Source organism: Artemia franciscana, chromosome 14 (genome assembly GCF_032884065.1).
Source record: "Artemia franciscana chromosome 14, ASM3288406v1, whole genome shotgun sequence".
NCBI classification, from domain to species: Eukaryota; Metazoa; Arthropoda; class Branchiopoda; order Anostraca; family Artemiidae; genus Artemia; species Artemia franciscana.
The window spans coordinates 32209476-32230592 of record NC_088876.1 but is presented as its reverse complement, the minus strand read 5'-3'; the positions used below and the strand labels follow the sequence as shown (position 1 = coordinate 32230592).

At 36.3% G+C, this 21117-nt stretch overlaps 2 protein-coding genes across 2 annotated transcripts in view; both read right to left on the bottom strand.

Annotated features, from left to right (window-relative positions):
• LOC136035589 (synaptojanin-1-like) overlaps window positions 1-17426 on the bottom strand; it is a 43334-nt gene extending 25908 nt beyond the window's left edge. The window contains exons 1-3 of the mRNA XM_065717467.1: window positions 17147-17426; window positions 14111-14275; window positions 9486-9630 (exon numbers count right to left, since the gene is read on the bottom strand). Of these exons, the coding sequence (XP_065573539.1) occupies window positions 9486-9630; window positions 14111-14275; window positions 17147-17247 (411 nt within the window). The 5' untranslated portion in view covers window positions 17248-17426. The remainder of the gene's footprint in view (window positions 1-9485; window positions 9631-14110; window positions 14276-17146) is intronic.
• A 1470-nt stretch (window positions 17427-18896) lies between these two features.
• On the bottom strand, window positions 18897-20451 carry LOC136035588 (transitional endoplasmic reticulum ATPase TER94-like). Its single transcript, XM_065717466.1, has one exon. It carries the CDS (start codon window positions 20403-20405, stop codon window positions 18981-18983), a length of 1425 nt encoding a protein of 474 aa, XP_065573538.1. The 5' UTR covers window positions 20406-20451; the 3' UTR covers window positions 18897-18980.
• Window positions 20452-21117: the final 666 nt, after the last annotated feature.

The window sequence follows — 21117 nt, the reverse complement described above, 5'->3', positions numbered from 1 at the left end:
ACAAAAAAAAACTAAAAACTAATAAAAAAGCTAAAAAACTAAAAAAACTAAAAAAAAAGGCAAAAACTACAAAAAAACTAAAAACTAATAAAAAAAATAAAAAAGCTAAAAAACTAAAAAAACTAAAAAAACTAAAAAAAGGTAAAAAACTAAAAAAACTAAAAACTAAAAAAAAACTAAAAAAGGTAAAAACTAAGTATATACAGACCGGTACACCGGGATACAAATGACGACCGGGACACAGGGAATATAAATAACGACCGGGACACAGGGACACAACTACAACGGGGACACCGGGGGAAACAGGGGGATATAAATGACTACCGGGACAAAAAAACTAAAAAGAAATAAAAACTAAAAACTAATAAAAAAAACTAAAAAATCTAAAAATCTAAATAAGCTAAAAAAGAAAAAAAAGGAAAAAAATAAAGGAGAAAAACAAAACTAAAAAACGAATGTATATACAGACCGGGACACCGGGATACAAATGATGACCGGGACCCGGGACACAGGGAATATAAATGACGACCGGGACACAGGGACACAACTACAACGGGGACACCGGGGGAAACAGGGGGATGTAAATGACGACCGGGACACCGGGACAGGGAATGGTCGATTAGCAATCACCATCAACAAAGCTCAAGGGCAATCATTAGAATCATGAGGTATAGATCTGAATACAGATTGTTTTCCCATGGACCATTATATGTTGCATGTTCAAGAGTCGGTAAACCTGACAATCTATTTATATGCAAAGACAATGGGACAGCAAAGAATGTTGTATATTCGCAAGTTTTACGTAGTTAAAACCATATATATATATATATATCTATATTCACAGGTGGGACATAGGGACACAACTACAATGGCGCGTAACTAATATGGCGCGTAACGACTTACGCGCGCGGGGGGGCTTGGGGGGGGCGCGAAGTGCCCCCACCAACTAGGTGTTGTATATATATATATATCTATATTCACAGGTGGGACATAGGGACACAACTACAATGGCGCGTAACTATTATGGCGCGTAACGACTTACGCGCGCGGGGGGGCTTGGGGGGGGGGGCGCGAAGCGCCCCCACCAACTAGGTGTTGGGGTGGCGCGAAGCGCCACCCCAACAGCTAGTATATAAAAATAAGTTGTCTGTCTGTGGATGGATGGATGGATGTGTCAGGTGACGTCACCTGAAAAAACTGGATTAGGTGACGTCAAAACTGAAAAAACTAAAAAAAGGCAAAAACTACAAAAAAAACTAAAAACTAATAAAAAAATAAAAAAGCTAAAAAACTAAAAAAACTATAAAGGTAAAAACCAATAAAAAACTAAAAAAAAACTGAAAAAACTAAAAAAAGGCAAAAACTACAAAAAAAACTAAAAACTAATAAAAAAAAGTAAAAAAGCTAAAAAACTAAAAAAACTAAAAAAACTAAAAAAAGGTAAAAAACTAAAAAAAATAAAAAATAAAAAAAAAATAAAAAAAAGGAAAAAACTGAAAAATAAGCTAAAATAAAGGTAAAAACCAATAAAAAACTAAAAAAAAAAGGAAAAAACTAATAAATGACGACACTCAAAGAGAAAGCGACCAGGACAAAAGGAATGTTCGATTAGCAATCAACAAAGCACCGGGACACAGGGAGTATAAATGACGACCAGGACATAAGTAAAAAAAAAAAACTATCTATATATATAAAAATAAGTTGTCTGTGGATCTGTGGATCGTGGATCAGGTGACGTCACCTGAAAAAACTGGATCAGGTGACGTCAAAACTGAAAAAACTAAAAAAAGGCAAAAACTACAAAAAAAACTAAAAACTAATAAAAAAAATAAAAAAGCTAAAAAACTAAAAAAACTAAAAAAAGGCAAAAACTACAAAAAAAAACTAAAAACTAATAAAAAAGCTAAAAAACTAAAAAAACTAAAAAAAAGGCAAAAACTACAAAAAAACTAAAAACTAATAAAAAAAATAAAAAAGCTAAAAAACTAAAAAAACTAAAAAAACTAAAAAAAGGTAAAAAACTAAAAAAACTAAAAACTAAAAAAAAACTAAAAAAGGTAAAAAACTAAAAGAACTAAAAAAGAAAAAAATAAATGACGACACTCAAAGAGAAAGCGACCAGGACAAAAGGAATGTTCGATTAGCAATCAACAAAGCACCGGGACACAGGGAGTATAAATGACGACCAGGACACAAGTAAAAAAAAAAATTAACAAAACTAAAAAGAAGGTAAAAACTACAAAAAAACTAAAAAGAAAAAAAAACTAAAAACTAATAAAAAAACTAAAAAATCTAAAAATCTAAATAAACTAAAAAAGAAAAAAAAAGGAAAAAAATAAAGGAGAAAAACAAAACTAAAAAACGAATGTATATACAGACCGGTACACCGGGATACAAATGACGACCGGGACACAGGGAATATAAATAACGACCGGGACACAGGGGACACAACTACAACGGGACACCGGGGGAAACAGGGGGATATAAATGACGACCGGGACAAAAAAACTAAAAAGAAATAAAAACTAAAAACTAATAAAAAAAACTAAAAAATCTAAAAATCTAAATAAGCTAAAAAAGAAAAAAAAAGGAAAAAAATAAAGGAGAAAAACAAAACTAAAAAACGAATGTATATACAGACCGGGACACCGGGATACAAATGATGACCGGGACCGGGACACAGGGAATATAAATGACGACCGGGACACAGGGACACAACTACAACGGGGACACCGGGGGAAACAGGGGGATGTAAATGACGACCGGGACACCGGGACAGGGAATGGTCGATTAGCAATCACCATCAACAAAGCTCAAGGGCAATCATTAGAATCATGAGGTATAGATCTGAATACAGATTGTTTTCCCATGGACCATTATATGTTGCATGTTCAAGAGTCGGTAAACCTGACAATCTATTTATATGCAAAGACAATGGGACAGCAAAGAATGTTGTATATTCGCAAGTTTTACGTAGTTAAAACCATATATATATATATATCTATATTCACAGGTGGGACATAGGGACACAACTACAATGGCGCGTAACTATTATGGCGCGTAACGACTTACGCGCGCGGGGGGGCTTGGGGGGGGCGCGAAGCGCCCCCACCAACTAGGTGTTGGGGTGGCGCGAAGCGCCACCCCAACAGCTAGTATATATATATATATGTGTGTTTTTAACTACGTAAAATTTGCGAATATACAACATTCTTCGCTGTCCCATTGTCTGTGCATATAAATAGATTGTCAGATTTACCGACTCTTGAACATGCAATATATAATTTTCCATGGAAAAGAATCTGTATTCCGATCTATACCTCATGATTCTAATGATTGCCGTTGAGCTTTGTTGATGGTGATTGCTAATCGACCATTCCCTGTGTCGCCATTGTCATTTATATATCCCCCTGTGCCCCCCGGTGTCCCCGTTGTAGTTGTGTCCCTGTGTCCCGGTCGTCATTAATATTCCCTGTGTCCCGGTTTTTAGTTTTTTTTATTGGTTTTTCTTTTTTTTCTTTTTCGTTTTTTTTAGTTTTCTTAGTTTTTTTTTACTTATTTCCTGGTCGTCATTTATATTCCCTGTTTCCCGGTTGTCATTTGTGTCCCGGTGCTTTGTTGATGGTGATTGCTAATCGAACATTCCTTATGTCCCGGTCGCTTTCTCTTTGAGTGTCCTGGTCGTCATTTATATTCCCTGTGTCCCAGTGTCCCGGTCGTCATTTGTGTCCCGATTTCCTGGTCTGTAATTTCGTCAGTCGACAATCATGACGTCAGTCGACACACAAACATGACGTCACTCGACACACACATACACGCACACACAGACAACTTATTTTTATATATATACTAGCTGTTGGGGTGGCGCTTAGCACCACCCCAACACCTAGTTGGTGGGGCGTTTCGTGCCCCCCCCCTGCACGCGTAAGTCGTTACGCGCCATATTAGTTACGCGCCATTGTAGTTGTGTACCTGTGTCCCACCTGTGAATATATATATATATATATATATATATATATATATATATATATATATATATATATATATATATATATATATATATATGTACTAGCTGTTGGGGTGGCGCTTCGCGCCACCCCGTGTGCGTAAGTCGTTACGCGCCATATTAGTTACGCGGCATTGTAGTTGTGTCCCTGTGTCCCACCTGTGAATATAGATAGATTTATATATGTGTTTCAAACTACGTAAAAATTGCGAATATACAACATTCTTGGCTTTCCTATTGTCTGTGCATATACAAAGCCGTAAGTACTAATAATGACGTCATATGCAAACGCTCTTTTTACAAACAAACAAACATGCATACACACAACTCGTTTTTATGTAGATAGATAGATAGATAGATAGATACAATACAAATTAACTGCGTAAAACTTGCGAATACACAACATTCTTCGCTGTCCAATTGTCGCTGCATATAAATAGATTGTCAGGTTTACCGACCCTCGAACATGCAACGTACAATTGTCCATGGGGAAAACAATCAGTATTAAGATCTATACCACATTTTTCTAATGATTGACCTTGAGCTTTGTTAATGGTGATTGCAAATGCTAATCGAATTGGGAATTGCAATCTTTTAAATTGAAAAGGTATATCCGTTGGAATCATGGGAATGCGAGGAATAAGAACAGCCTCACCCTCAAAAGGCCCTGTCAGGATTGTGGCCTCTATTAGGTTTTCCATTGTTTTTTTACGGCAAGTCGCGTGCCATTGCAAAGCTTTGGTGGGTTGATATTTCTTAAAAGTATTATTGGTACGCCTATTTTTAGTTGTAGCACGTTGGGTGGAAACCCTGAAAGATCTAAGGAATTTAAAAATTCAGATGGATAATTAACCGCTTCATTTGGTTCCAAAACTGTGTCGACTGACTTGTAAAGGACTGCTTGGTCTCGAATCTTGGTCAAAACAATATTGTTGATTTCGTGGACGTCTATATTTTTGGGTGCGAGAATCGCTCTTTCACTTAGCCATTTATTATTTTTATAATTTTTTAGAATATTCGGAAATACTTTTTCAATCATTTCATTTTTGGACGTCACTAATACAGAAATCAGCAGGTAGTTGTATACGTCCTGAAATTGAGTCTACTGGGAGCTTTCCGTTTCCAATTGCCAGCAATTGATGTGAAAATGTTTGACCAGAGTCATCGTTTTGCAATCGGACACGCATATTTGTAGTTAATTTTAATATTTTTACGTGTGCCCATAAATTAGAATTTTTCAGGCATGCATTCATTTCGTCTGCAGGAGTTGATCTAGGTATTATAGGTAATGTTTGCCTGAAATCTCCCGCAAGCAATATTAATGTGCTGCCAAAGGGTTTCGACTTCCCTCTCAAAGCTTTCAAGCATTGATCCAGAGCCTTGAGTGATTTTTTGTGTGCCATTGTGCACTCATCCCAAATAATAAGTTTGCATTGCTGCAATACTTTACCCATCCCAGATGATTTGGAAATATTGCACGTGGGAGTTTCTGTAGAATGCAAATTCAGAGGCAATTTCAAAGCGGAATGAGCAGTTCTTCCACCAGGCAGCAATGTTGCGGCTATTCCGGACGAAGCAATTGCCAACACTATATCATTTTTTGATCGAATTGATGCCAGAATCAGTTTTATCACAAACGTTTTACCAGTACCTCCTGGCGCATCCAAAAAGAAAATTTCTCCAACGTTGTTATCGACACAATGCATTATCGTATCATAAATGTCTTTTTGTTCCGACGTTAACTTGGAAATGTTATTTTGTACATACGACAATAGATCACTCGTACTGTAACTTTGTTCACGATCCAATTCTAAACATGTCGAAACAGCAGCGATACGGTTAGGTGAAGGCATTCCCAAATCCTGAAGAGGTTTGTTTGCCATACGTACGCACAAATCTTCTATAATAACTAAAGTGTAGTTATAAATTTCTGATGTAAAATCAAAAGTCATATCTGACGTCTCAAAATGTTTTCGATGGAGTATATCTTCGGACATTTTTGACTTATATTTTTCCCATAACTCTGTCGGAGCTGATGGAGAGCAAGTTGTGAAAATGATGCCAAACAATGCACGAATTTGACTTGGGGTTGACGTTTCGCACGCGTCATTGATGCAGTTATCCCAGTGTTGGTCATTCTCCAATAAATTCAGAGCTTGGCATGCACTACGGTAAGTGTCATGTATAGTACCGTTTACAGTTCTCAAATACTCAAAGGATGTCGGACCGGGTACATTCACCAAAAGCAGGCGTAGAAAGAAGCATTCATGTTGATTGGGGTGAACGGTGTAGAGTCTTCCTATCGTGGTATCTTTGAAGATGGTAGGTTGGCCGTCGACTGACTTACCCTGTTTTCTACGTTCAAATACTTTATTTTTAGTATTACACGTGTAATACGAAGGCACTTCAGTATACAGTAGTTTTTTGCAAAAGAATCATTTTTGCAAAGCGAAAAAAAAGCTGTTAATGTTGTATCCGGTGGATTCAGAGCTCTTTGTTGCACGTTGGTTTCCGTGAAATAAACATGTTGACCATTCTGTAAATGTACCGCTAAGTGAACAACAGCTGGACTACGTTCATGTATCGGAAATGAAAGAATTCGCCAAACAGCTTCATTACTGCTTATGTATCTTCCAGCCTGATATTGTACGATTTTGTCGAAATCTTTGATTTCGGGCTGCAAACCAAAAACTGCCATGTCACTGCCTTTGTTGACGTATTTACATATGTATTTGATTGCCTTTACGGAGTTACAGTATTCAACGTTTATGTGTGCATTAAATGTTTTTGATAATAATGGGGAATATGGAACAACCCACTGGTTATCTACTTCGACGGTGGTACCGTTACGCTTTTTTATTATCTATGTTTTACCGCCATCTTCAGTAGATCTTCTTCTATATTGTGGGTAACCATCATTGCCAGTAATTGTGTTTGATATTAAAAGTCGAGGATATTGCTTTGTGCACCTTCCTTTGGCCATGCATGGTGAATTTTCGTTCAGTGCACCGCAAGGTCCATGTATTATATTTTTTACAATAATATCATGTAACCCCTTATCGACATTTTTATCAGGTATTTCAGCGGAAATCACATCATCAATTTCGTTCGAAGTAATTTTTTTATGTAGCCAGATTAGTATATGTGCGTGTGGCAAACTTCGTTTTTGCCATTCCACTGAGGACATCCAGCATCGCACTGACCCAAATACTTCAAGTTTTACTATGTAGTTTATCAGTGATTTCAACTTTTGCCGGAAGACACGGGCCGTAATGTCATGCCTATGAACCGCCGATTGTCCTTGAAGTAAAAGCTGCAGTATCTCGTCCCAAGATTGATTACATGTAAATGTAATAAATAAATCTGGACGACCATAGAGACGAACATACGCAATAGCATCTTAAGCATGTTCATGCATATGACGGGGACTGCCAGCATATGACGAAGGTAAAATTGTTAATCTTCAAACGTTTGTGGTATTACCGTCATTTATAACTGCATCTCGCAAATGAATGTATTGTTCAGCTTGGTCTGATTCAGGCGGATCACTAACATATAATAAGCCGCAAATGAGGGGATTTCACTTATATTAAGTAATTATGGTTCTTGTTACATCTCCATATAGATGGTTATTTAAAAATACAACTAGAACTTTTTAATTTTTTTTCGAATGTTTTTATTAGTAATAAATATACGTCTTACGAATTAACTTATGTAACGAACTTTTGTTTTCACCTTCCTTACTTTCATAAACGAAAAATTATCAAAACTTTAAAGAAAAATTGTCAGTACATGTCAATTTAATTGACAAATCCACCGTCATTTGTTTGTTTTTTCAGTACATTATAAATTATGTTCTGGTCTTAAGAAGGCATGGGGGTTGTCAACCCTACTCATGTTATTGTTAGCTCGTTTCGATTTTGACTCGGCTATTTGTTCGTTTTGAGTTTCATTTATTTATTGATAGTTGGTTATAGGACGCCAAAAGGTTAGATTTTGTCTTTATTTTTTGTTTTTTTTTTCTGAGCACTGAGGACGACTTGGCGGCGGACCTCGTCGAAATACTTGCTTGTTTTCGTTTTCATAGTTTACTACTGGCTGAAAAACCCTCGTTTTTTCTCACCTATTTTATTTTATTTTTCATTTATTATATCCTTTCTTTTCTTTGTTTCATGCGTCATGTATGGGGAGAACTTACGCAAAAAAAATCTTATTAGTTAAAATTTTATTCAATAGTTAAGAAACAAATCTTTAATAATTACAAAATCTTAAAGAACCAAAAGAAAAATCCGTAAAAAAGATTCCAGTTTCCAGATGTGAATAGACTAAACAATAAAACCAGGGGCCTAAAATATTTCATTTTGATGCACTTGCTAATTTAAAGTTTTATTTTAGGATTTTGTGATCTCTTCATTTGGTAGCATTTTTTGTTCTCTTTTTGAACCATTGTGGCGATCTCTAGATTTCGTCAACTAGTTTATTTCTGACAGTTATTTTTGACTAAGGAATGCTTGTCATTCTGATATTGTTCATTTGACCTTGTTTGCTATTTTTTTTCATTGTCATATTTTTTTAATGAATTTTTTTGCTTATATTGTTCTGTTACGGCTCCAAAATGTGAATTCAGCCTTTCCGGACTTGTGATAGGATTTTTTTTTTTTTTAATAAACATCTATCTATCTTATTTATATTTTGAAATGTGAATTTTTTTTCCTTCCTGAACAGACATAAAAACTACTTACAACCGTAAATTGTTATAGAAAAACTTGTCAAATTTATCTTGAAGAATCAACCGGTTCAAGGTTGACATAGATTGTCCTTATTGTCGAACTGAGGAGATAGTTAGCTGTTCAGAGGATATTGCCTAGCGAGTTATTGACAAAGAGGTTGTCAAAAGAGTGATTGACAATTTCTAGGAATTATTCACCCCGTCCAGGATAGTTCAAAAGAGATGAAAACAAAACACAAAAATAATTTTTATGAAAACTATTCTTCAAACTATTCAACTCAACAGTATTTAAATAGAAAAAGAAATAATCCTGATATAAATAAGTTTATCTCAGGTCCTTATTGTCGAACTGAGGAGATAGTTAGCTGTTCAGAGGATATTGCCTAGCGAGTTATTGACAAAGAGGGTGTCAAAAGAGTGATTGACAATTTCTAGGAATTATTCACCCCGTCCAGGATAGTTAAAAAGAGAAGAAAACAAAACACAAAAATAATTTTTATGAAAACTATTCTTCAACTATTCAACTCCACAGTATTTAAATAGGAAAAGAAATAATGCTGATATTAAATAAGTTTATCTCAGGTCTTTATTGTCGAACTGAGGAGATAGTTAGCTGTTCAGAGGATATTGCCTAGCGAGTTATTGACAAAGCGTAAATTTGGTTCCGGCGGCCGCAAAATTTCTGAAACAGAGCTCCCCTCCCCCTAAAAAAAAATAGAATTTCTAGGCAACGCTCCATAACGGAAATACCTGTACTCCTGGTTGATCCCAAAACAGAGGAACAGAACCGCGCACTTGAAGAAACGACGTTATTTGATTGTCAACATAAATAAGTTGCTCCGTTTCAACAAAATTCGCAACACTTCCGTCATCATTCACTCCACGAACATTGAACCTGTCAAAAGGCAAAACAACATTATTCGTCAGATAAAAAAAAAAAAAAAAAAAAAAATCATCTTATTGACACAAGTTGCCGAAGTCAAGAATAAACTCCGACTAAATGGCCCTCTTACTTACAAAATAAAATATAAGAAACACAGGGCCAGCAGTTAATAAACACTAACATATAATAAGCCGCAAATGAGGGGATTTCACTTATATTAAGTAATTATGGTTCGTGTTACATCTCCAAATAGAAATAGCACAGGGAGAAAAAAAAAAATCCGTAATTTCAATTGCACATACACGCCTATCGAATCATTTTCATAGCCCCGAGAAACCAACAAAATCGTAGAAAAAAAATGTTGCTAGCTTTGTAGAGGGTATACATACTGCCCTGTTTAGCGTACAAGACGTATGTAAATACAAACAAATTTCAGGTAATCAAAAATTGGAATGTGATTACTATTATATTCTCTGATTACTAGGCATCCAACCTCACTTAGAAACAATTCCTTACCAGGAAATAAATGAAATTGAGAAGAAGGGTGAGTAAAAGAGGAGAAAATGGAGAAACGGGAGAAAATAAAAACAGATTTCAGGTAATCAAACAATTTGGAATGTGATTACTAGGCATCTAACCTCACTTAGAAACAATTCCTTGCCAGGCAATAAATGAGGCTGAGAAGAAGGGTGAGTAAAAGAGGGGAAAAAAATTCAGGTAATCAAAAATTAGCAATGTGACTACTAGGCATCCAACCTCACTTAGAAACAATTCCTTACCAAGAAATAAATGAGGTTGAGAAAGTACAAAGCAAATAAGAGTCAGAAAAGAGATTATAATACACATGAACAAACATCCGAAAGACCTAAAAATATAAAGGAATGATTTAGATTAGCACTGCCGGGAATGGAGTTTTAAAGTGAGATAGAACGCATGTGGACAAAACTAAAGACATTACAGGAAATAGGAATAGCAACTTAAATAGAACATAATACATTGACTGATAATTAGTCAATTAGTCATTAGTCATTAGGATAAAACTAAAGAGAATACAGGAAATAGGAATAGCAACTTAAATAGAACATAATACATTGATTGATAATTAGTGGGTACTGGAATCTTCATTATAGATTAAGTTATTTATCATAATTAAATGGGTCCACTCAAAAAACTATATAACGGACCAAAGAGCATGGGAACTTTATTTGAGTGCAATTTTTTTTCTGTGCAATTATGTCAGTATAACAATAAGAAACCTTATTTTTAATAGATGTAGTTGGTAAAGTTAGTGTAGTCATCAATTCTCAGCTTCTGACAGAAAACGATTACAAAGCTTGGGAACATACTAAGAGACCCCAAATTTTAGATGGCGTTGACATCCTTTTTTGTCAACATTAGCACCCGATTCCGCTCTTATAAGTTACCTATATTATTTGTAAATGACAAAAATTCAATTCCTCTGAAAACAGAATAAAATGTAACGAAAAGCTATTCTAGATATATTCAAGCATAGACCACTTTAAGGTAAAGATTTTAAGTATAAATACTAACTGATATTTTACCCCTTTTATTTTCGCATGGCGGCACGCTGCCACACACACAGGGGACTATTTGGAGCAAGGACATCATGAAATATCCGGATTTTCCCCGGCCGTCAAATAAATTACTACGTAGGTACCTGTTGATTATATACATGATACTATAGTTAATATAGTAACATGTTAACATAGTATATATATATGTTAATTCGCTATTCCTACATAGATCCTAAAATTATTAAAGAAAAAAGGCTTAAGACGGTATAGTTAAGCACTCTACTTTTTCGATTGCAATTCAATAAACTGAACTTCTCAAATTATATAAGGAATGTTGTCTTAATACAACAGCTTCCCGACTCGAATGATAAGTAAGTTTAAATTCTAACAAATACAATCAAGTTGGGAGTGCATTTTAAATAGCCTATAGGAAACTGAATGTGTTTTATTAAGAAAGTCTGTGAATGAACAAGCTCCTGACAACTTAGTCCAGACTGACCTCATTCATAAAGAAGAAGTTAGCAATTATTATGATGAGAAAATTAGAAATCTGCTGTTGGTGTCACTCATTAGCCCATTAGCCCGGTGTCATTAATTATATTTGTATAACACTATTTTTTTATAAGAGGAGCACCAGAAATTATAAATTTACTCAAAAGTCTGAATTGGTATTTCAAAAAGAAAGAGAGGAGAGAGAGGATAGATGTAAGTACATAGACAGATATATCGATAGAAGAAAAGAGATAAGATAGAGAGAGAGGGAGGGAAGAACGAGAAGGGAGAGAAAGAGAGAATCGAGGGAGAGAGAGGGGGGCAGAAATAGAGAAGGGGAGAGAAAGAGGGGAGAGAGAGGAGAAACAAAGAGGAGGAGAAGGGAGAGAGAGAAGGAGAAAGAGGGGAAGAGAGGTGGGAGAACATACACAAAGACGCCACTCGTTCAGATCAACCACCAGGTCCAGTGATTTATTAGCATTCCTGTCAATCTCTCTCCAAAGCCCTCTCTCCCTGATATTTTCCCTCTAGCAGCTTCTCCTTTTTTCATTCAACAGCCAAGTTGGACTTATCCATGCATTTCTGGTTTTCACGAGACTATGAATTTCATAATAAAAACCTGCACCTGAAATAATTTCATCAACAGAAAATATGAAATTAATCTTCCATCAGTAACCTTGCGACAAGCTGAAAACTAGGTGAATAGCTTTGAAAAACTATTTTCTTTTATTTATTTTACTTTTACAGATTTTTAAATCTATTTATTTATTATCAACTCTATTGAGTAAGCGATTTTTTTTTATCCTTGAGGGAATGGTAACCTTAAAATCCATTATAGTAGGCTTACGAAATCCATCATGGTAACCTTAGGAAATCCATTATTGTAGGCTTACGAAATCCATCATGGTAACCTTAGGAAATCCATTATTGTAGGCTTACGAAATCCATCATGGTAACCTTAGGAAATCCATTATTGTAGGCTTACGAAATCCATCATGGTAACCTTAGGAAATCCATTATTGTAGGCTTACGAAATCCATCATGGTAACCTTAGGAAATCCATTATAGTAGGCTTACGAAATCCATCATGGTAACCTTAGGAAATCCATTATTGTAGGCTTACGAAATCCATCATGGTAACCTTAGGAAATCCATTATAGTAGGCTTACGAAATCCATCATGGTAACCTTAGGAAATCCATTATTGTAGGCTTACGAAATCCATCATGGTAACCTTAGGAAATACTCTATTGACTAAGCGAATTTTTTCCTTGGGTGGAATCACAATCTTAGAAATTCCTCTATTGAGGATTTCCTAAGGTTACTATTCCCCTTTTGAAACCATCAAAGGCATCAAAAGCATGACGAAATCCATCGTTATCTGAAAATGGATGCTATCTGATTTTAGTTACACTACAAGAGGAAAAAGAACGTTCTTCGAAAAAGAATCATTTTTTAACTTGACATGGTTACTGAAATTTGGTGGTTGTTCGAATAGATTAAGCTAGTCGCTATGTATAGTTTATGAAGTGAAAGTTCTCAGTAAAAGCAAACTTTTGACAATAGGATCCAGGTCCCTCTGAAAAAGGCCATGGACTGTGTGAATGGTAACCTCAGGATACCCTTGATTATTTGAAAATAAATGCTACCTGAATTTAGGAAAGTGGTTTTAGGCGTAAGAGGAAAAAAGAACGTTATCCAGAACGAACATCTCCAAAAAACGAAAAAAAGAGGAAAAAAGGAAAAATGAATGTTTTTCAAAACGAACGTCTTCAAAAATAAGAAAAAAGATGAAAAAAGAACGTCTACAAAAAGGAAAAAAAGAGGAAAAGAGGAAAAAGGAATGGTTTTCAAAACGAACGTCTCGAAAAAAAGAGAAAAAGAGAAAAAAAAGAACGTTATCCAAAACAAAAGCCTTGAAAAAAAAAGTGGAAAGACGAAGAATGAATGTTTTTCAAAACTAACGTCTTCAAAAAAAAGAAAAAGAGGAAAAGAGGAAAAAAGAACGTTATCCAGAAGGAACATCTCCAAAAAAAGTACAAAAGAGGAAAAAGGAACTTTTCAAAAAGAACGTCTCAAAAAAAGAAAAAAGAGGAAAAAGGAACGTTATTCATAACAAACGTCTCCAAAAAGAAAGAAAAAAAAGAGGAAAAGAGGGAAAAGGAATGTTTTTCAAAAGGAACGTCTCCAAAAAAAGAGAAAAAAGGAAAAAGAACGTCATCCAAAACGAACGTTTCCAAAAAAGGAAAAAAGAGGAAAAGAGGAAAAAGAAATGTTTTTCAAAACGAACATCTCCAAAAAAAAAGAAAAAAGGGAAAGAAGAATGTCTTCCGAAACGAACGTCTCCAAAAAAAAAAGAAAAAAAAGAGGAAAAAAGACCGTTAACCGAAAGAAAAGTCTCAAAAAAAAGAAAATAGAGAAAAAGAAAAGGAGAAAAAACAACAAGCAAAAGAAAAAAAAACTTACCTCGTTCCAACTCTTTCACAGCTAAGCCTTGATATAACAGCCGTCTTTGCCTGAAGATGGCCAGCATACACCGTTCGTATTTCAGCACTGCCACAGGTTATCTTTACTAGCCATTGGTTAGTTTCAATCCCAAAACGGATAAAATAGCTGTGGAAACTCTTATTCCTACAAAAATTAGTGCTTTAAACAAGATGAAACTACCAATGAGTTTCCGTATATACATACAATCACACTGGCAAAACAAGGAAGAGGGAGTGGAGGCTTCAAGTATCCGAAAAGATTTCTAATCTAGTAGTAGTGGCTTCTAGCTAAACTTTTTCATTCTGACCAGGACGTACCAATGGCTTTATACATATACGCGTCTTAAGTCACAACATAGCCGTAGGATACCAGCAGGCCAAAATTGCACAGGCTGTAGATACTACAATGCCGAAGACAAAAGACAATTTTCAATAAACTCGATTTTCCAACCATATCTAAACTACAACTAAATAAAAAAAAAGAATATTTTCCAACACATTTTTCAAAGGTTTCAAGCCCCTATCTGCAAAAGTGTTGAATTTTGTATTATTTGCCAGAAGAAAAATTATGGATGCGTGTTAATTTTTTTCCCAGGGGTAATTGCATCAAACCAACAATCCTAGAACACTAGGAGAGGGCTCATTTGAAAAGAAATAAAATCAGGCGTCCCTTTTTTCCCCAAAATCGTTTGATCAAAGGTTTCAGAGAGCCATTTTGTTCAGCACAGTTGAAAGGTTCCGAAACTCTACATTTACATTTAACATGATCCATGCAGTCCCTGAAATGGGGACGAATTTCCAGCATTTTTATTGGGGGAGGGGGGCAAGAGGAGTTCACTTCCGGATAGTCGAGGGGTATGGGCTGTGTAGTATGCTTTTCCAAATTACTGGGGGACAATTACCCCCCCCCCCCCAAAAAAAAAAAACAAAAAAAAACGATGCACCTGCCCTGAGATAAGGTCTGGGGATAAACGCATGCTAGAATTTTAGCAACTAAAATTTTACTAGGGGTTTACATAGTAGCCTAGCTTGGCTATAACCTCCCAGAATGTTTTTGGCCCTGGGTTAATTAATGAAAGTTTCATTTTCCTAACATAACCCCTTTCCAATATAGCCAAAAATAGCTTGTCTAGAATTTTACCTGCTGAAAGCTCATTCGGAAATTGAATTTATGCTTTCCCAGGAATTTCTGATAAATATTTGAACAATATATTACCCAAAGCAATATTATGCACATAAAATTGCAACGGATAAAATTTTCTACGTAGCACTTGGAAACACTCAGCGTGGATAATGTTGTCCACACGTCCCATTTGCGTAAATGAAAATGTGTAAATGAATTTAAACCACCGTACCTATGAAGGTCGTATTTCATGTGCTTAAATTTTTAAAATAACTACCATAAACTGTTTTGTAAGCCCCATCTCGCTATTACCAGTGCGCTTGCACAGTGTAAAAATTTTAGAAACAGTACCAATCGTCCCAAAATTGGAACCAACGGCTTCGTGTAATTTTCTTTTTTTAGTAAATAAACATACTTTTTCTTATCAAGTTCTTTATAACTTTCAAGGGGTGTTGCTTATATAAAATAAAAACTTGGCTTTTCAAAAATATACCATTATGACAGTGAATTTAGCCATTTCTCTGGTATTAACAATTAAGAACGAACAGGCATATTTACATGTAAGCTGGGACATATACGATTTTTTTTTACTTTCTCATCAACTAAATTATAGTTTTCAATGGACGTCAGGTGTCAGATAGAATGAAAGCGTAGCATCAAATATACATACAAATTTACACGATGATTTAGCCATTTGCGAATTATTAATCTTTGAATAAACAGGCATGTCTAATATGGCATACTTTATGATTTTTTTTTGGGGGGGGGGATTTCTCATCAGCCGTAGGTTCATAATATCTAATAATGGTAATTTAACAAAGAGCAAGCTTTTGTACATAGTCTAGGGCCATATTTGGCTCATTAGCCTCACCCTTCCCTCCAAACTATATTAAAATAAAACTTTTTGTTCTAATAAAAAGTTTTTCAAACTTTCAAATAATTCTAAAATATGTACCGAATGGGAATCGAGTGCTAGCTATCCCAGTGGTAGCAAAGCATTATAGCACTGAACCATCCATGGTTAATGTACAATTGCACAAAGTTGCTATATCTATGTTGTGGAAGCAACAGAATGTTCCCTCAATTCTGGCATCTTAGTGGGTTTTTTTTATCCATGAGGGAAGACCCATGGTAAAAATTGGTATATCTACAAAAAGCCAAGCTTTCGTTTCACCGAAATCCTAACACCCCATTGAAAACTATTAAAACCCGAAGAGGGAAGCAAGAAAAAGAACGTCTATTTACAAAAAAAAAAGGAATTTCATGAAACCGTTGTTTCCAATGTTGGGACGCATGGCACAATTTCTAAAATCTTCCCAGTCCGCATGCGCACTGGTAAAAATAGCGAGACCGAGCATGCTTTCCATAGAAATTGCCTACAGATTGTTCTGGGTACCCGGCTGACTGACCGTATTTCAAACAGTAGGCTGTACGAAAAATGTGGTTCAATCCCGCTTTCTAGGGCTATAATGAAAGAAAGGTTGAGATGGGTAAGCCACGTTCTACGGATGAAGGATGACAGATTACCAAAGATTGTCCTTTTTGGCCAACCGTCTGGGGCTATACGGAAAGCAGGTCGTCCTTGTCTGGGTTGGGAGGATGTCATAAACAAAGATTTAAAGGAAATGGGAACTTCCTGGGAGGGTGTAAAGAGGGAGGCTTTAAATAGAATAGGTTGAAGGAGGAGCGTGCGTAGCTGTGTTGGCATCAGGCGGCTTGGTGCTGCAGTGAGTTATTATTATTAGTAGTAGTAGTAGTAGTAGTAGTAGTAGTAGTAGTAGTAGTAGTAGTAGTAGTAGTAGTAGTAGTAGTAGAGTGGCTGCTTTGGTAAAAAGACCGTGTGACGTGTGGACCATATTCGCCACCTTGAAAATTTTCAAATACATTCCTTACCAGAAAAAACGGCTGTCAGTTGGAGCTCCATTAGCTTGTCTTTGAGCACAGAGAGTGATGTCATTTGTCTCATTATTGTCATTCCATGAGAAGTAAAACATTCCTGAGCTTAGAAGTCGTCGCAGCTCAGCCACACGCTCTTCATCTTGGGAATGATTCCGAAGGGATAATAATGAAACTTGAGTAATACGAAATATTTCTGCTTCACCAATTTTTCCAACTGATGTCACACCAGTTCAGTAGAGATGACATTCTAAGTGCAAAAGAACTTGCTGTTAAAATCTGGTCTACCGGACCCCTTTCGCAAGTCTCTGAAAGATGATGAAAATGTTTTGGATATAGCCATATCCAATATTTTCTCCATTGTAAGCAGAAAACGTGCGTTCCACTGTGACACATATAAACTATTAACAACAGTTTTGTTTTGTATGGTTTTTCATTCATAAAAAAAATGAATAAAATAATAATTCATAAAAAAAATGAATCATAATTTTTAAATTTTCAATAATTTTTAAAAAAATGAATCATAATTTAATAATTCATAAAAAATGAATCAAAAAAAAATGAATAAATTTCATTCATAAAAAAAATGAATCATAATAAAATATGCCAAGATATGACCAAAATAAAATACTTTAATTTATATAATAATATAATTTGCGACATATATTTGCACATTAGGGGTGCGTTGGGGTAAAGTAACCTAACCTTGCCCTCACCCCCCTAATATGCAAATATATAGCCTAAGTTATAAAAGTATAATGCATTCTCTCACCCGTTATTTGTTTTCTTGGCTATGAAACTAGTTTTCATAGGTCATACATTATCTTTATCATCCTTAGCATGCGTTTATCCCCAGACCTTATCTCAGGGCTGGGGCATCGTTTTTTTTTTGTTTTTTTTTTGGGGGGGGGGGTGGGGGGTAATTGTCTCCCAATAATTTGGAAAAGCATACTACACAGCCCATGCCCCTCGACTATCCGAATGTGAACTCCTTTTGTCCCCCTCCCCCCCAATAAAAATGCTGGAAATTTATTCCCACCTCAGGGACTGCATGGATCATGTTAAATGTAAAGGTAGAGTTTTTGGAACCTTTCAACTGTGCTGAACAAAATGGCTCTCTGAAACTTTTGATCAAACAATTTTTGGGGAAAAAAGGGACATGGGAGGGGGGCTAGCAGCCGTCCAATCTTTTTGGTCAAATAAAAAGGGACACCTGATTTTTATTTCTGTTCAAATGAGCCCTCTACCAGTGTTCTATGACTGTTGGTTTGATGCAATTACCCTTAGGAAAAAAAAATTAACACGCATCCATGATTTTTCTTCTGGCAAATAACACAAGATTCAACACTTTGGCAAATAGGGACTTGAAACCTTTGAAAAATGTGTTGGAAAAAACTTCTTTTTTTTGTTTAGTTGTAGTTTAGACATGGTTGGAAAATCGAGTTTATTGAAAATTGTCTTTTGCCTTCAGCATTGTAGTATCTACAGCCTGTGTAATTTTGGCCTGCTGGTATCCTATGGTTATATTGTGATTTAAGACGCGTATATGTATAAAGCCATTGGTCCGTCCCGGTTAAAATGAAAAAGTGCAGCTAGAGGTCACTACTACTAGATTAGAAATCTTTTCGGTTACTTTAAGCCTCCACTCCCTCTTCCTTGTTTTGCCAGTGTGATTGTATGTATATACGAAAACTCATACTGCTACTGCGGTATTGTACTGCGGCTACTGCGGTATTGCGGTATAGTACTATTGCTACATACTGCAAAACTGCTACTGCAGATACATACAAAAAGAAAAAAAAAACAACTAAAGAGTCATAAATAAAGGACTTCAATCATACAGGTCTCCATCTCCGTTAGCTTCAAAGTTGCCCTGCCCGGAGGCACCCGTTGGCTGCCCTGCACCTGCTCCACCACCAGCAGGAAACCTGAAGTTAGTTCCTATACCTCGGGATTGTTGTAAAGTCTGACTGAACATTTCATACTTCCGTATGTCAGCATCCGAGACGGAGCGACGAGCAAACTTCATGGCTTCTTCGAAATGGTGCTTGGTTATTTCTGGCACAGGGTCCTCATCCTCCACCTCCATATCCATATCTGGATTCTCCTCCCTCTCTTTAGCTCTTCTAATATCTCCCTCGATAGATTCACGAATGGCCATTTTAACAGCTCTTTGACATATTTCTGTCAAATCAGCACCGGAAAAGCCATTAGTACTACGAGCTGGGAAAACCAAGTCAATGTCATGGGCGATTGGTGATTTACGTAGGTTTGCCTTTAAGATGGCCTCACGGGATTTCTCGTCAGGGAGAGGAATATAGATAAGCTGATCGAGACGACCTGGTCGCAGGATGGCAGAATCGATAATATCGGGTCGGTTGGTTGCACCAATGATAAAAACATTCTTCTTTGCGCCCATCCCGTCCATCTCTGTAAGGATTTGGTTGATTACTCTGTCAGCGGCACCTCCTGCATCACCCTGAGAGCCACCTCGAGCTTTTGCAATTGAATCCAACTCATCGAAGAACAAAACACACGGCGCCGCAGAACGTGCCTTATCAAAAACATCCCTGACATTGGCTTCGGATTCACCAAACCACATAGTGAGTAATTCTGGGCCTTTGATGCTAATAAAATTAGCCTGACATTCATTAGCAATAGCTTTGGCTAAAAGTGTTTTACCACATCCAGGTGGACCATAGAATAATACACCTTTTGAGGGTGACATGCCAAACTTTAAGAACTTCTCAGGATGTTCAACAGGATATTGAACAAGCTCTTGGAGCTCTTTCTTCACGTTTTCTAATCCCCCAATATCATTCCAGGTAACGTTAGGTACTTCCACAACTGTCTCGCGCAATGCGCTTGGAGTAGACTTACCCATGGCATGCCTGAAATTCTCCATTGTCACAGCCAGGGAATCAAGAACTTCAGCATCAATGATGTCCTCTTCTAAATCAATCAGATCCATCTTTTCTCTAATCTGCTGCAATGCTGCTTCTGAACAGAGGGCTGCCAAGTCTGCACCAACATGACCATGAGTTTCGGCCGCAACCTGCTCTAAATCAGCATCATCAGCCAGTTTCATATTCTTAGTATGAATTTGCAGAATTTCAAGACGCCCTGTTGTATCTGGGATTCCAATGTCCACTTCTCGGTCGAAACGTCCAAATCGTCTTAAAGCCGGATCGATGGAATTCGGCCTATTAGTTGCCGCCATTACAATGACATGTGCACGTTGCTTCAAACCGTCCATCAAGGTCAAAAGCTGGGACACTATACGACGTTCTACTTCACCATGGGTTTTGCGTCAGTTTCGAATCTTAATCCTTTGCTATTTTAAAAGAATTTTACTTGGTGGTCTCATGGGTACATTAATGCAATGGAGTCTAAGCGTTATACTTTTTTTTTTTTTTCAAAAACTGTGTAGTAAGATTAATGATTTAAGGTAGCCACTAACAAATTCAATAATACATATATATATATATATATATATATATATATATATAATAATTGAGCGATATATATATCGCTCAATTATTTATATAATTATTGATCAATTACCTCTTAGTTTTTTTTTTTGGCGCTGGTTTGATACACCGTTTTTCTTGAATTTTTCTAAGTCAGGCTCTGGGGATTTTTACTTCCTTGACGGGCGTTTCCCGATCAATTGCTAGTAAGCATGTTTCCGATTTAAGTGAGTTACTAGACGGGATGATAATTTTTCGGTCCTTCGGCTTAATATTCAGGGTCTAGATTGATCGAATGACTGGTTGAGGCATAGTTTGTGATGGGCGACCCAATGTTATCGGATCATGTGAGACTTTTCTTAATTCTAGCAATGAAATGCTTTTAGATATCCCCTTTGTTATTCCGTTGATTTTGAATTACAATCAAGTAGTTGTGGGTATCAAGTCATGGCTAATTGTAGAAAAAGCCAAGACAGATAGTCCAATTGAGTGAGAAGC

Excerpts from the sequence above, each read along its gene's own strand:
- LOC136035588 (XM_065717466.1), bottom strand. The coding sequence starts at position 20,405 with ATGGACGGTTTGAAGCAACGTGCACATGTCATTGTAATGGCGGCAACT.